Genomic DNA, 15,822 nt, shown 5'->3' on the forward strand with positions numbered 1-15,822 from the left:
GCGATGTCACATAGCTTCAGGCCTTTCTTTATCTATCTTGTTACGTTGTCCCAGCTTTCATTTCATTCGTCGTCTTTCACGTATTTCTCCTGTCCCTCTCGCTTAACCCTTCTAAAGTAAACCCATCAAAGCTCTCATGGTAGAGTATATAGGTAGAGGGGTCAAATGGCATTAATAAAACTTAATTCCCCTCAGCATTCTCCACTTTCGAACTTTACTGTACTAGTTTTTTTTTTATCAATAAACTCACCGTCTCGTTTTATCAGTTTCTCTACACACATAATCTGCCCAAGAACGATTTCCAAATAGTCTGTAGATCGAAGAGCCAATGGAACGAATAGCTTTCTTTTCCTCAAAGTCTTACAAGATTACAAGTTTCACAAGAATATGAAATAATAATAAAATCAGTTTGACTAGCTTTTGTTTGTATTTTTTATACTAAAATTATAATAAAATAATAACATTTACAGCTATAATTTAATTGTAAAGTACTGATTATGTCTTTTGGAACAACTTATTTTCGTAATGTAAATAACATTCATAATTAGGAAAAATAAATATTTTATATAATAAATGAGTAAAATACATAATTTGGATATTATAACGTATAATGGAAAAAGACAGAAAAGCGTGATAGTGAAAGGGGAGAATTTTTGTGGTAGGAGTCAATATACACGGTTTATAATGTACGTTGTTTTCAATGTTAAACACAAATTTATAGTTTATCTTTCAATTAAAGAAATAGATAATTACAATTATAATGGAAAGTTTGGTGAATCAATAGGAAGACACGACACAAAAGTGTAAAGGGTAAATGGAAGAAGAATTTATGTTATATAGAATCCCTCTTACTCCCTTGGCAGTGGCTCGAGTTAATTCGAACTTCCTCTCGCTGGATGAGATTCATTCTCCGAGTATCCGGCGCAGGCCTACGCACCGCATTCTGCCCAATTTAATAAACGCTTCTAAATTACTCTCCGGGGCCATGCTATGTTTCAATTATTCATTTCCTTGGAAACCCAGAGAAAAATCTATCGAGACGCGCGGTTCGATTAAAATTATGTGATTCCCCCTAGAAAAGTTTTTAATAAAGAAAATTGGCTAACATATTGAATACTTATCGAAGCAAATTTTTTAAGCAAAGAAATAAATTTAATTGTTAGTAGGCATTTAATAAGAAACAAAAACAAGATTTTTTATAACTCTTATTGATTAATTTATTCATGTGTTACAGTATTCGTGTCTTGGAAAAGACGATATATGCTTATTCAAGCGTTATATATACAGTATACACGTAATCTAAAAAAACACCTGTACATGTGCGCCTTCATTCTACATATGTAAAATAACACGTAAGGAGGTGAATTTTCGAAGCTTCCATCATTCCAGTCTAAGTTGCTACCACACATAGATATTATAGTTCACTGCTGTTAATATTATAGTGAAAAATGCTTTTAATACTAGCACGTTCAATACGACCAACGAAATGTTTTGTTTATTTATTTCTCTTAATTGGGGGGATAGAATAGCTTCATCATCATTGTCACCAAGGCAAACTCAGCATTTCAGTATATACTATAATTAATCCTTTGTTCCTCTTCAAAGTGTTTTCCTAATCAGATAATCAAGAAATTATCTAATTGGCATTTACCGAAGATCTCATTGAGTTGTTTTGCACTGGAACCAGGTATGCTTGAAATAATTATTATTAAACCTGTGAAGGAAGATAATAATATTTACGCCTATTAAACAATTATTTCTTATTTATTCGTGTCTTCTTTGCTTTTCATCTATTAGTACCAAACATACACGATGGTCAATTATTTTTTGCGTACAAAAGCTGTAAAATAGAAATTCCAGTGACCGAAGGATTCTCTCCATTCGATTATACGTATACTTTAAAAGTACACTATGAAAACTATTAATAAATTATAATATTTTACAATCGATTTAAAAAAAAAAGTACGATTTGAAAGAAAAAATATCTTGGTATACTATATAAATATAATCCTTGAACCTAATTTTCTGGAAACAATATAAAATAATTCTTTTCAATAATAAATTTTCGGTCACACTGATCCGAAATATTGATTCTATATACTTTATTATATACTCTGATAAATATTTTTTAGGACCGTAAGATTCACGTCATAATAAAATATAAGATATGTATATACTGTAACCATGGAAAATCTATTCTAGGATAGTTATAAAATCTGGGCAGTCCTGTTGATTGAAATATAAAGAGGTGGGTAAAAAAATAGAGAGGAAACAGATTGGTGGAGGAACAGAAGTCGTAAAGTGGCGATAAATATAAAGAAGTATCTTGTAGTGGAATATCTATTATAGATGGTTTTTTGAATGACTAATTAGTAAAGTGGGCCCGCATGGGAAAACGTTCGATGCTGTCAGGGTATGACGTGTAGTATACTATTATTGAGAAACGAATGGAACCGAAACGAAATGAAACGAAACGGCCAAACTACTGAAGAGTAGCATGTATATATGGCTATACATATAGTAAATACAGTGGGAGTTGCTGGTGTTTAGTAAAGCTCGAAAGCATGAGGGCAACCGTATTAATAAACGACCTGTCCTTTCTTTTGTCAAGCCCTAACGCTACCCTGGCACTGATATTCTTTGCTAATCTGCCCAACCAACGATTCATCCATTCACTCAAACGCTGACACAAAGGATTTTTCTTCAGATCCATTTTATGACAGTAAAAATAAATTCTTTCTGGACCTCTTAATACCTTAGAATTATTAACACTAGATTGACTGAAGAAATAAAGTCATTTTGACTGCTTTTTAATTTCAGTTAGAAAAAAAGTGTTTATAATAATAGAATTTCTTAGAATATTAAGACTTTTTATACATAAGCTTGTATAAAGTCTTAAAATCCTAAGAAATTCTATTATTATATACATATTTTTCCGTAACAGAAATCAAAAAGCAGTCAAAATGGCTTCTTCAGGTAATCTAGTGTTAAAGAGTTTAAGAAAGAATTCTTTTGCTATGTGTAGTTATCTTTTCTCTAAACGCAATCAAAACTCTCTTTACTTCTGCTCAATTTTTAACAAACTATTCCTTTTTTTAACTACTCCTTCTTTGTTCACTATACATTTTATTAATTTATAAATCGGTTTAGTTTGGATATATTTTTGTAACATTTCCTAAATTTCTTGATTTTTATAATGATTATATAATGGCTTTTTTAATGAGACTTATAAGAGCTATGCGTAAATGAGTTAATTAATGAGGTACTAATGGTTGTCGGTAAATATACCATACGCAACAACGAGAAAATATAGCGAGATTAACGTTAATTTGTGTTCTTTCAGTTTGTCAACAAATATGTTGCTGTTTGCAAACCTTGGGAAACTGTCCGATACAGGATATTGCTAGTTGTCAGTAGCTGTTTTTCCATTGGTCACTCAGAAATTACTATATAGATATCCAACCTATCTAATAATGACTCATAAATGCTGATTGCTATATTCACTTTTCTGCAACAGAAGTACTATAATGATAGAGACCGTGTAAAGAGTACTGTCACAATTAATGTTTTAAATTAAATCTACTATTGTTTTTTTTTATTTCAGATAAATTTCTCAGAAGTGGAAATAGTTGTTGAGCATTGAAGATCATTTTCGACTTGTGACCGTAACAATGGGTGATGTATGGAAAAAGTTACACTCGTTGTACGTTCACAATTCCAACAATCTTCATTATTCTGCCAGTGGACGTGGAAAGAAATTTATTTTGGACTATACATACCACAAGAAGGCATTAGAGGTATTTGGTTTTCAAGAAAATCTTATCTCGTGATTCACCATAACTTTCGATTCGTAGGAACAAAAGGCTCAGTTTGAACTTTACACCTATTTTCGACTATATATTCTGGTGCATCTTTCAGAAGAGAGTCAGTAAGGTGCTTGAAGTTGCTTGAGAGAGGATGCTTCGCCAATCGCTTATGTGCGTGCTAAGTAGTAGTGCCGTAGGTGATAGTTGAAATTCACCTCGGTATAATTACTTACCATACATTATAAGCACAATCATCGTTCGAATAATATAAAAACAAAGGTAAAAAAATAATAAAAGAAAGAGCACAAAAATATATTTTTACGTAGTTTGTAAAAATTCACTTTAATCACTCGCAGCTTATTATTACTAACTTGTCGCGAGATTCTACCGAATTTTCTGATTCAAAAACATTTTATCATTGATATACAGAGCCGAATGGAAAATGCACAGTTCTCATTGTTAAAGCTTCAATCACGTTCAGTCAAATAGAATTCGTGTTCCTTCTGCAAAACGTTAATTGGTCATATTATTGTCACATGCATCTATCGTAAATAAGTTGTAAATATTGTTAAAGTAAATGGCGGAGGTATGTATCGTGTACAGCAGCTTTTTGTTATCCATCAAAGGTATTCGTTCCGAACGCAAGGTTTTTTCCAGAAAAAATAGTCTACTTTACAGAGCACACTGTGGAAAATTGAAAGAAAACAATAAAGTTGTAGTTTTCGCGAGGTAAACAGAAGCTTGTATTGTTTTGGCTGAAAGTGGGGAGTCCTTTGAAACAGTGAGACGTTTAAATTGTCGATAAATGAAATTAATTACAGTAAAAGATTGATTATTAAGGCATTTGTCGCTGGGCTATAGAAAACAGACAAGGCTAAACTGTACACATCTAGAGGCAATCAGCACGACAATGTATTAATTTTGAAACCCGAGAAGAACGAGCGACAAGGAAACAATGATGCACTGTAACGTTGATTAAGGGGTGGTAGTGGTGGTACATTAAAACAACTCAATCTATGTGTACCATGTATTAACACTGTACACATGTATATCAGCATTGCTTATAAATCGTATTAGAGAGACTTAATTTCTTCTGTTCAATTAGATGATTTCATTATATTGTACACACACACACACACAAGCATGTATCGTATATAGAGTATAGATGAATGAATGAATGAATGTTCCATTTGTCGAGAGCTGCTTTGATGAAGTTCGACGTTTCTATGTGACACACCGGGTGTTCTTTTGAATCACGTCAGTTAGAAAATTATGGTCGAGACTCGAGTAATTGAGAAAAATTTACAAGTAAAATCTAATATTATGACTCTTAATTTTCCTTCTATATATATTGACCGTAGTGCAACAGACGTACTTTGTAATCGACAGAGCAGAAGTTGGTGACGATCGAATGGAAGATCTCGATAAACGTTGGTGGTTGGTTGATTAGAGGCGGGAAGGGAAGTTGCCAAGTTGGTATAATATGATCTGCGAGTAGTTATGGCACGCATCTCGGGTCATCCAATCGTGTCATCGTGAGTCGTGAATAGGGCAGGACGAAAGACACGCAATGAGGAACCAGTGGCAAGCGGTGGCCGGTGAGTCGGTAAATGGTTTATTAACAGGTCTGAACGAACAGGCCGTGCCTGGCAGGGGAAGCCAACGGTGGCTATTGCTGACCATTGCTGCTGCTCAACCCGTCAACAGTCAACCGGCCATTCAGCAGCAGCGAATCTCACTCTCGCTGATTCTGATGCTTCACTCACCATGTTACTCACTCATCTTCTCTCTTCTTTCTTCTCTAGTCCCTCCATCGCGCGGCACTGATTTCAATTGATAAATTGATTCAAAACGGGGACACGGAAAAAAGAAGCAATAGCGGTACACCATTGGGGAGCAGCGTCAACGGAATAAATCAATTACAAATACCATACGAAATCTTTATTTTATTTTATCATTATTTATTTATAAAATCGCATATAAACATTCATTCAAAATTTTTGTTATTTTTATACATTGGTTAATTTTAAATAATTACAATAATATAGTAACAATACGGAATCTTCTTTTTCCACTTATCCGCGCATATCATACATGTGGCAGGAACGTTGGGAACATGTTCCCCGACTCAGTTTGATACATTGTAACTATTCTTCAGTAGAACAGATTTCCTCGAGATGTTCTTACAACGCTCCGATTATGTCTACACGTTCAGTTTTCATGCCGAGGATCCGGAGGATCTCCCCTGAACATCGTATTATCAGGTTTGGAATGTTTTAGAAACGTTTACGACACCACGTGCTCTATGTGGATTATTGGTATTTGGCGCAAATATTGCTGTTAGAGAAAAGACCGTGGATGTGCTATAAACTTAATCTGAATATAAACTATAGCTTAGCAGAAGGAACCATTGATTTTAATTGAAATAAAAGGGGTGAGTAAAATCTGCGGAATATTGAAATTAAATGGTAAAGTAGGGAATCGAGGGAATTTTATTAAAAGAATTGAAAGGAACAAAAGTTATGTGATGAGAGTTTTTGGGCCTGAAAAGCAGCGTAGTGGGAAGCTTAGCTTGAGTTGGTCTCTTAAGGGAGGGAAGGGAGAGGATTGGGGCCGATGAGAGAGTCTTGCTCGATTCGAGACTCGGGGCTTGAGCACTACTGGACACCGTTAATAGACAGTGAACGCTGCTTGAATGCTTAATGCACCGCAGCTTCTAGGATTAAATTGACCAATCATCTTCCGCACGGCGAGGAGCGGCCAATTACAGCGCTCGTCCGACTATATTAAGCCAATCAAGACCAGTTTATCGTTCAGTCGTCGATCCGCTCTCGTACCGCGTGTGTCGTTCCTTCTCTTCTCTTTCGCTATAGTTTATGTACACCACGATCTTTCTCTCTCTCTCCCCCTCTCTGTCTTTATCTTACTCACTCGCCCTCTGACGTCACCCTCGATTATAGCGCCAAAATATTACACAGTTTAAATGCTATCCCCGGCTTATCATCAAGCATTAATTATAAGTTTATATCAATATTCGATTGATCAAACTTGTCTTGAAACATCGAACAATCGTGAAAGTAATTGGACGTGTGTTTGCCCGGAAATTTCGAAAAAAGTGACTCCAAGAACTGTACCCGAAGAAGAATCTTATTGTGAAGAAAAAAAAAATGTGTCTGTTCCTCGGGAGAAACTTTTTCATTCATCAAAATCAGTAGCAGAGTTTATCCTCGATCAGTGTGAACGATCGAGATCTATCGATTCGTAGAGAAAATCTGTGGCGCCCTTCTAATATTTATCTCCTCCCCATGTAGCACGCATAGTGTCAGAAATGTTCGATGACACAGTTGGACACATTGGAACGTTTATGACACTATATGTGTTAGGTGGGTCCAGATTACCTTCGTTAATTAATAATAAATTTCTTTTTTCGCAATTTTGTCCCTCGTTCTTCGCAAGAGAGTGAAAAACACGATATTTAACGGAATTTACATTGGACAAATTGACCAAATTATCCTGAGAATAGTGTCCCGTGCTGTGGAGTAACTTTATTCGATGCTTTTTAAGTTATTTTCGACATTTTATAATATTATTATTTACTTATTATACTTATAGGTTATCGATTGGCTGGCATATGTGAAGAATATTTAGAGTGAAATTAGTCGGGCGTCATTCATCTATATCATAACGAACCACTTGTTTATCTTGATTTATCATTCCAAGAATCTTCGCGCCGTTGCACTTGTCTATAGAAATCTTTGATTGATTCCATTTGATATTCAGTTATCTCGTTGTTCAGTGTGCGTTGCTAGTTAAAAAAAGGAAATAGTTAACTACAATGATCGTACACTCTTATATATATATATTTATTTATATATATGCATTATAATGTTTTTTTATCACGGATTCTTATTAAAAATATCTTGAGACCGACCATCTACTAGTTTTACGAAGTTAGAAGTGGTAAAGGTCATGAGATTTCCTGCGATTGTTCCATCATGCCGATGTTAATTTCTCGAAGTGTGTTCTTTAGTTACCATCGTCAATGATACTTTTTTCACAACTGAATGCTCGCGAATAAAATTGTAAAAATAATTAATATAATACACAGAGGGAGAGAGAGAGATATTATCAATATTCGTCATGAAAAGTTTATTATATTCATAATATATTATAAATGGTGAAAGACTCAATTCACCCAGCAACATGGACGTAAGAACGTGTATCTCTGTAATTATAAAATATAAGTTTGAATTTATTGCACAAGCAAAACAACTTTTTTTTCGTAATGGAATTAATATTTTTTTCGAGCGAGTTCTTTAAATGAAATTTGAAACTTGAGACATTTGACGATTGACGCATAATTGAGGTAGAGTTTACATTGCCTCAGTAAGGGTTGGTTTTTTAACATGATATGTCTTCTCTACTCCGAGCAAGTAAGACGCTCGTTCTTCTTATCTCACACAGTAAATTACATTTATAAGTAAAGTAAACAAGATCAATAGCACGTTTTCATCGTCAAGTACGTATCACGAAAACTCTATTTTGTACATTTCTTCAAAAATTTATTATCATACCATCAATATCTAAATAATAATGACAATTAATAGGAAATAAAATCATAGTTTTTCATCTCTATATTTACTTGAAAAAATAAGAAATAATAATTGAGTGTAATAATGAAATCTATTTATACGAACAAAGAGCCAATTGTTTATCAAACGCTTAACATGGTCGAAGGAATCTGTTCAATATAGTATAATCAGGTTTATATACTTTTCGTCGGCTAGAAGATTGCAATTCTTATTTAAAAATGACGTGCCCTAATAAAAATGTAAATTGTATCGTGAACGTTTGACCTACATTGCAAATATAAAGATATAAAACGTGATATTTTAGTATCATATATTTATTCACTACCACGTGCGCGGCAGTAAAATTTTATAGAGTTTAACAACATCCTGAATAATTTCTCCTTATGGAGAAATGGCAATCATCGTTCAAAGTTTACACGGAGTACAGTAAAATTCGTTATAATTAGTGGCGGCATTTTGTTATTCTGAAAATATAACGGTTTGCTCCCCGTACCAACACTCTTTATCTCGACAACTTCTTAACCCCGCACGATAATGAGTGAAGAAACTGAGAATCAGAGCAAAAACGGAAGAACGTACTATATAGTGTTATTCACGCGCGCGCACACACACACACTCATTCGTACTATAGCTTTCACGGAGAGGCAGAGGAAGACGCGCACGATGCTAAGCTTTTTTAACGAGAATGACGTAATGGCCGTAGGTTGAATTAAAGCTGCGAAGATTCATAAATGCCTCGAGTTATGGGATCAGAAGGAATATCAAAGCAAATATGCTGCTGAGGAAGCATCGGGGGAAAACGATAAAACAAAAACGACTAGCGATTAAATTTAATAGAAAAAAAGCTGAGATATTTCATGGGTGTATACATATATATATATGTAATGGATTTAACGAGAAAATTTTGTCAAACCAATACCAATTGATCTTCGTAGTCCCATTCGGTCGTTCTTTCATTAATTTGCTCTGATAATAATGACAGTATCGTGTCGCTCGTTATTATTTACTCTCAAATATTCATAATAAGAGCCTGCAGTTTTTAGAGTACTAATTATAACTCTGTTAATTTACAACGTGATACCGATACCGCCAGCAAGGATAACTGAGAGTCGAGGATAAAACGAGGAATTCTTGCGAATTCGATTGATCTCGCCATGAAAAACACGAGAGAATTTTAATCCGATATTTGCGCGTTGCTTCTCGTTTTTCGGCCACGCGATTTAAGTCATTTTTTCTCACCCAGGAACGGCTGTATGATTGAAGCTTCGTTATTACTACGCGGCAATTAACGCCAGACAAGGCTTTTAACAGAATGAGAGGAGGAAATTTCTCGAGTGGTAAAAGAGAAGCAGAATTAGCAAGAAGTATCAAGTAGCGTTAATTGTTACTTTTTCTGCTTCGTTTTTCAGAAAAATTTCTTACACGATCGCTTCCATCACAATTAATACTTTAATACTATTATTTCAGTTTTTTTGCTTCTAATTATTATTAATACTATCTTTGCTAGTGTACATCGTTATTATTAGCATTAATTAAAAGTACTTGCCTGAAAAATCGATTGTACTGCTATGTTGTTGTATTCTATGGTATGATGATCCTGTTTTTAGTATGATACATTGTAATTAGATCAAAATTTTGTTTAACGTAGAATATTTTTTAGTATGATACCAATGTACCTGCAGTTTTTTTACAGTAATACCATTTATTTCATTTGTTTGCCTTCTAATTATTATTAATAATAAAATTAATAAAAAAAAAAAAACAATATCGATTGTTTTCTCGTTACTATGTAATTTTTCATTTGTTATAAGAAGTACTGCAGTGAGACTTTGAGTAAAAGCGATTAATCGAGCGAGATCAAAAAAATTGAAGGGTTTCTGGATGAAATTCGTGGAAGAAAGATTATTTACATAAGGGAGCACACGTGAAATGGGTGTAGATTTTTGCATAAACTGGGCATCCGTAGGACCGTCAGGGATAAACCATGAAGAAAAGAGTCGAAAATCGGACAACATGTGCTGCTGCTTACACACGCCATATGTGTATGTCCAAATCTTGAAGCTCTGCGAAACTTCTAATCCTCTTTTCTGCATTCCTATATATACGCTTAATCTTTACTCACCAACCAATGCGGTGCCTCGATACTTTACTCGTTGCATCTAAACTGCTACAAAAACAAACAAAACTGTTTTAGTATAGTCGTGAAAAGCTATAGGGGAAAAAATTGTTTTTCGATAACCATTTAATGTCCTACGGATATCCTTGGAATATTATCTACACGCAGGTTATGGAATTTTGTTTCCAATGGAGAATACTGACCGGGGCTTAAAATGTATTATCGCCAGATGCGAGATGAAAACAACTGTGAACTTATTATTACACCATAGTTGTGTTTCTTTGACTTTCAATGGAACTAAATAAGAGCGCAGTGAAGAATTGTATGCTTTTGAATGTATATCTTGGTAAAAATCTATTTATCCGATTGACCTATTATTTTATTAAAAGATTAAATTGCCACTTGCTTTGTACAATTGATTAAACGTTTATTCTTGTGGTTTATTTGCTTGTTATTCTCAAATAAGTCCACGTGCTTTATTGGACTATTTGACTTAAAGAGGTCTTATGCAGATTACGCGCCTTAATCTTGTACGGGTTTAATGCACGAAGCAGCTATAATATAAATATTAAAATATAATCTAAGTAGAATATATGGTTAGCGTTGAAACTATTGTTCTGTGTCAATAACTCGCTTGTATTCCAATCCTTTTCTATTTCTCTGAACAACATTCGTAGTCCATTATCTTTTTCATCGGAAATAACATTACTCATTATATTTAGAGATTAATTTCGAATGCACGAAAACACATTTTTCATCTTTATGTTTCAACTAAGCACGAGATAAAACTACTAAGATGGGAAAGAATGACAGAAGATATAGACTCGTTTCTACTTTCAGATTAGAATGTCTCCCATTAATATTATCTTGGCATAAGAAATAGATAAAAAGGTACAGGAACTGGAGCTCCAGTTATTGGGCTGATTTTTTGTGAATTTCTGTCGTGGGGACCTGGACCATTAGGAAAACAAAAGGTTGATGATAAATTGAGTTTTAAATGGAAATTTCCTTTCAATTTCAGGAGTTCGTGCACGGTTAAACATGGATGTGGCGATTTGAAGAAGGGCGAGTTGTTTGAAACGTTCGTAGAAAAAGGGCGAGGGAGAATGGAAGAGCGAGAGAGAAAGAGAAGGACTGACGAACCTACTGTGAACGACTTTAATTAATGACTTCTCGAGGTCGGTTCAATGAGTGCCACTGTTTGTCATCATCTCTCATCCCTATATGTTACACATAATGTACAGTATTATGTATATTCAAGCCGAAGTATATTGTGGGATTATAGCTACGTATATTATTAGTTTCTTTTTTTATTACCATTTAGCATATTTATGTGTACCAACGTCAGTCAATTTTCACAAGAAAACTAATTTATTCGTTAGTGTCAAATATCCGGTAAAAATTCATTGATGCGTACAGTCATCGACAATTACTTTGTCGTTCCTGCAATATTCTATAACAAGGTTTTCGACTTGTTGGTCACAATTTGTTATTTTTCTTGTAATTTTGCTAATAAATAAGTTGTACACAGCAAACAAAGAACGGTATTCAGTCGTGCAATGCCGGGAAGCGGTATCCTACGGGCAATTATCTAATCTTGCGTTAAGCTGCAAACGTGGGCGATTTCTATTAGGATTTCCTTCATTTCTTTAATTATCGCCTAATCTGTGGGTTAAAGTAAAGATTATTTTTGTAGTCCATGTGACGCACGTCTACCATACTAATTTCTCGATTTATTTCACTTGCATTTGGTGTATGTATATATTTACAATTGTCCCGTGAAAAATGATAGGCCGTGGAATGGAACGTAAGCGTACTAAAAATATTTATGCCAAAACTGACAGAGTATTTGGGATGCTACTATATTTCTTATAATATTGATAGTTGTGCTTTGAGGACAGAGAACGTCATTGTTAGATGTAAGAATAATAGATGCATTGTAATGTCCACTAAAAGAGAGCATTCCAGCTATGGACGGGTCAACGTTACTCTTTAAAATCACCAACTCAGGAATAAATGCATATTGGCCAGAAAGAATATACCTGAGGTTTCCATTATTGGAGATGACGACCCCTGGAAAAATTTAGTTAATAAGTATATGCTGCTGTACTATAATGATCAATTTATTATTTGCTAAATTTTTACCTTTTTTGTAGATTCCATTTGGATTGGTGTGTGACCTTCATCGATGGAGGAATGCTGATTTTTATCGAGTTGCCAAAATTGAATTATCCAAGTGTGTGGAAAAAAATGAAGAAATCCCTGTCGTGTTCATAAGTACTCGTGCCGCAGGAGTGATTAACATGAGTCTAAAGTTACCATATCTCCTGCTGCTCAAGTGCTTATCAATGAGTCGGGATGTACATCAGATAAAACTATATTATATTTAATAAGAGAGCGAGTTTTACACATATAGACTATTTTTTATATGTTTATTCTAAGAGCTCTGAAATTTTCGTTGTGTAAAATTAGATCATTTTCATGTAATCTGCATTCTTATATGATTATTATTTTGTGTACGCTAATAAATGATAAATAAAGTATCATACTTGTATTTTAAATTAATCTTGTATTATGATAAAATGTATATTCTTGGTAAATATAAATTGCGAGTATAAAAAAAATGCTTTGGAGGAGCTGGGATTTGAACCCAGGACTTTCAGCATGCGAAGCAGACACTCTACCACTGAGTTACACCCCCAATATGATAAAGGAGTAGATTGATTTGAAGTTAAAGTTAGTGCTTTTTCTACCACATATTCTGTATAAAATTGAATAATTTTTAATAAAATAGAGTTAAAAATTGTTTCGATAAACTACTCTTAATTTTTTAAAACATTATTATTGACTTAATACCTGTTCCTATTGCCATTAAGACTGATATATAGATTCACATAATAGGATAAATTGAATAAGATAATAAAATAGTAAAAATAAGAAATATATGCTTTTTATTTTAGAAACGGAGAAGCGTGCAATTTCCTTTTTTTTTATATTAAAAATATTTACTTCTCCTATTAATGAGACAATTTGCACTGATAACCCTTACGAGAATTTGGTTTTCAATATAAAGCTATCATAAAATACATTTACTTCTATAGAAAGTAAATTTATTGTTCATTTATATTGTTCCGCTAAAAAAATTAATAAGTATGTGCTGCCACAATAAGAAATTTACTTCAACTAAAAATTGTTTAGTTACCGTTTGATGATAAGGATGGGTAAGCAATGGTAATTGGTAGATGTCGCTGCTGAGATTATGTACATATATGTCAATATCGTCTTGTCTAGTTGAAATTGTGTCAAATTAATAAAAAATGGGCCTTTTCGGTAAATCTCAGGAGAAAAACCCAAAAGAACAGGTCAGATTAAAAAGCAAAATTTTGTTTAACATATCATTTGAGTGGTATATTTTATTTTAGGTTCAAGAATGGACACACAAATTAAGAAAAGAAGGTTATCAGTTAGACAGACAGGTTAGAGGTGAGTCATATTCGTAAATACAATAGGAAAGATATCGCTGTAAATGGATATCAACCTTGGCTTAAAAGATTTAACATAGATTAGACAATTATAGTTCTCAAGTTCTTCAATACAAATATTCATATTGCAAATATGTTTATTATTGTCATTTTTATGCATCTATTTACAAGGCTCTTATTATCATTTTTCTGTCAAATTTGTCAATAGCGATTCAACGTGAAGAAGAAAAAGTAAAGCGTTCTTTGAAGGAAGCTGCTAAAAAAGGAGATAAAGAAGTTTGTAAAATCCTTGCAAAAGAAATAATACGTGCTCGCAAAACATGTAATAAAATATATACATCTAAGGCTCATCTAAATTCTGTATCTTTACAAATGAAAAATCAGTTAGCAACGATAAGGGTGGCTGGCTCAGTTTCAAAATCCACAGAAGTAATGCAAGCTATGCAGTCTTTAGTAAGAGTACCAGAGGTAGCAAATACTATGAGAGAATTATCTAAAGAGATGATGAAAGCAGGAATAATTGAAGAAATGCTTGATGAAACAATGGATTCTGTTGAAGATTCTGAAGAAATGGAAGATGAAGCAGATGAAGAAATTGATAAAGTAATAACAGCTTTTGTAATCAATTAATAGAAGTAGAGTACAAAAATACTAATAAATTATGCTTTCCAGATCTTATGGGAGGTAACAGCAGGGCAACTTGGTACTGCACCAGCAGTTGTAACAGAAACTCCTGGAACAAGTATTGCATCTACATCTAAAGAGGAAGAGTATGAAGAAGCAGATGATAAGGAGTTAGAAGAGATGAAAAACAGATTACAGAGTCTTCGAAGTTAAATTTAATACTTTCTTTCAACAAACGCATAGAAATATTAAATATCTTTTATTCAGCTTTTCATAATTTGAAACACCACTTGATAACTACAGCTAAAAATACATTGGAGATATCCAATTATAATATTTTGAAAAAAATTTTACAAAAAAGCTTTGTATTTTTTAATTCAGTGTACAAATATAATGAGACATGTCTGTAAAAATAATTTTTAAGCACCTTTTATGATACAGAGTGATATAGGATAATAATGTTTGTATAATAAGAAATAGCTTTTGTATATTTCTTTTATCTGATTATAATTTTTGCTTAATATATAAATATATATACAAAATATTTTATCTTAAGCATAAAAGTTAAAAACAAATAAGCGTGATTCAAGTATTAGTAGATATTAATAATCTTTTCATTGCGACGCTTATTTATTTCTGGAATTTAATATTCATATTTTAGAGTGTCACTTTTGTTAAATATCGTGTATAGCTTACTGTAGTAATGAATACTACTTTAATCGTTTGTCTCCTTTACGTTATGAAGTTACTATTACAAGCAAAAATTCATCAGCCTATACAGTATTTTATTTAACTTCCTACCATTATATCAATATTGCAGATTTGATATATAATGGCAAAGCTAAAATGGAGTTTTTCATAAAACAGCACATATATGTAAATATGTATTTATACTTGCATTGTAGAATAAATATAAAATAAAAATTAATATTTCACGGATGAAATTATAATGGAAAATTGTTATTAAAGAATGTATATAAACGCTTAATCACAAATTTGCTATAAAATACTATACATAAATACTCCAAAGTGATCTTGTTTTTAAATCAATAATAGAACTGGAACATTTATAATGAGTTCGCTTTTCCCACTCATTATTCAGTACACGCGAGAGACGTTCTTCAAAAAGTTAGATGTGAAAGTAGAGATTCAGCGTCAAAGCATCTGCAACTTGATATCAAAATGTGAAAATGCTTGAAAAT

General features: G+C 33.1%; 1 protein-coding gene and 1 non-coding gene across 2 annotated transcripts; one reads left to right on the forward strand and one right to left on the reverse strand.

Moving 5' to 3' along the window:
- Nucleotides 1-13,143: 13,143 nt before the first annotated feature.
- TRNAA-CGC (transfer RNA alanine (anticodon CGC)) lies at nucleotides 13,144-13,215 on the reverse strand. The gene has a single exon. It is a non-coding gene; the product is annotated as a tRNA-Ala (tRNA).
- A 570-nt stretch (nucleotides 13,216-13,785) lies between these two features.
- Nucleotides 13,786-15,604, forward strand: Vps24 (vacuolar protein sorting 24). The gene is made up of 4 exons (XM_066725538.1): nucleotides 13,786-13,876; nucleotides 13,937-13,997; nucleotides 14,205-14,599; nucleotides 14,669-15,604. The coding sequence occupies exons 1-4, from the start codon at nucleotides 13,832-13,834 to the stop codon at nucleotides 14,831-14,833; spliced, it is 666 nt and encodes a 221-aa protein (XP_066581635.1). The 5' UTR covers nucleotides 13,786-13,831; the 3' UTR covers nucleotides 14,834-15,604.
- Nucleotides 15,605-15,822: the final 218 nt, after the last annotated feature.

The sequence above is a fragment of the Prorops nasuta genome, unplaced genomic scaffold, assembly GCF_024137725.1.
Source record: "Prorops nasuta isolate Cenicafe-Biocafe unplaced genomic scaffold, Cenicafe_Pnas_1.2 PNAS00004, whole genome shotgun sequence".
Taxonomy (NCBI): Eukaryota; Metazoa; Arthropoda; class Insecta; order Hymenoptera; family Bethylidae; genus Prorops; species Prorops nasuta.

Excerpts from the sequence above, each read along its gene's own strand:
- Vps24 (XM_066725538.1), top strand. The coding sequence starts at position 13,832 with ATGGGCCTTTTCGGTAAATCTCAGGAGAAAAACCCAAAAGAACAG. Across the intron at positions 13,877-13,936 it reads AGAAAAACCCAAAAGAACAG|GTTCAAGAATGGACACACAA; the intron begins GTCAGATTAAAA and ends ATTTTATTTTAG. Across the intron at positions 13,998-14,204 it reads GTTAGACAGACAGGTTAGAG|CGATTCAACGTGAAGAAGAA; the intron begins GTGAGTCATATT and ends ATTTGTCAATAG.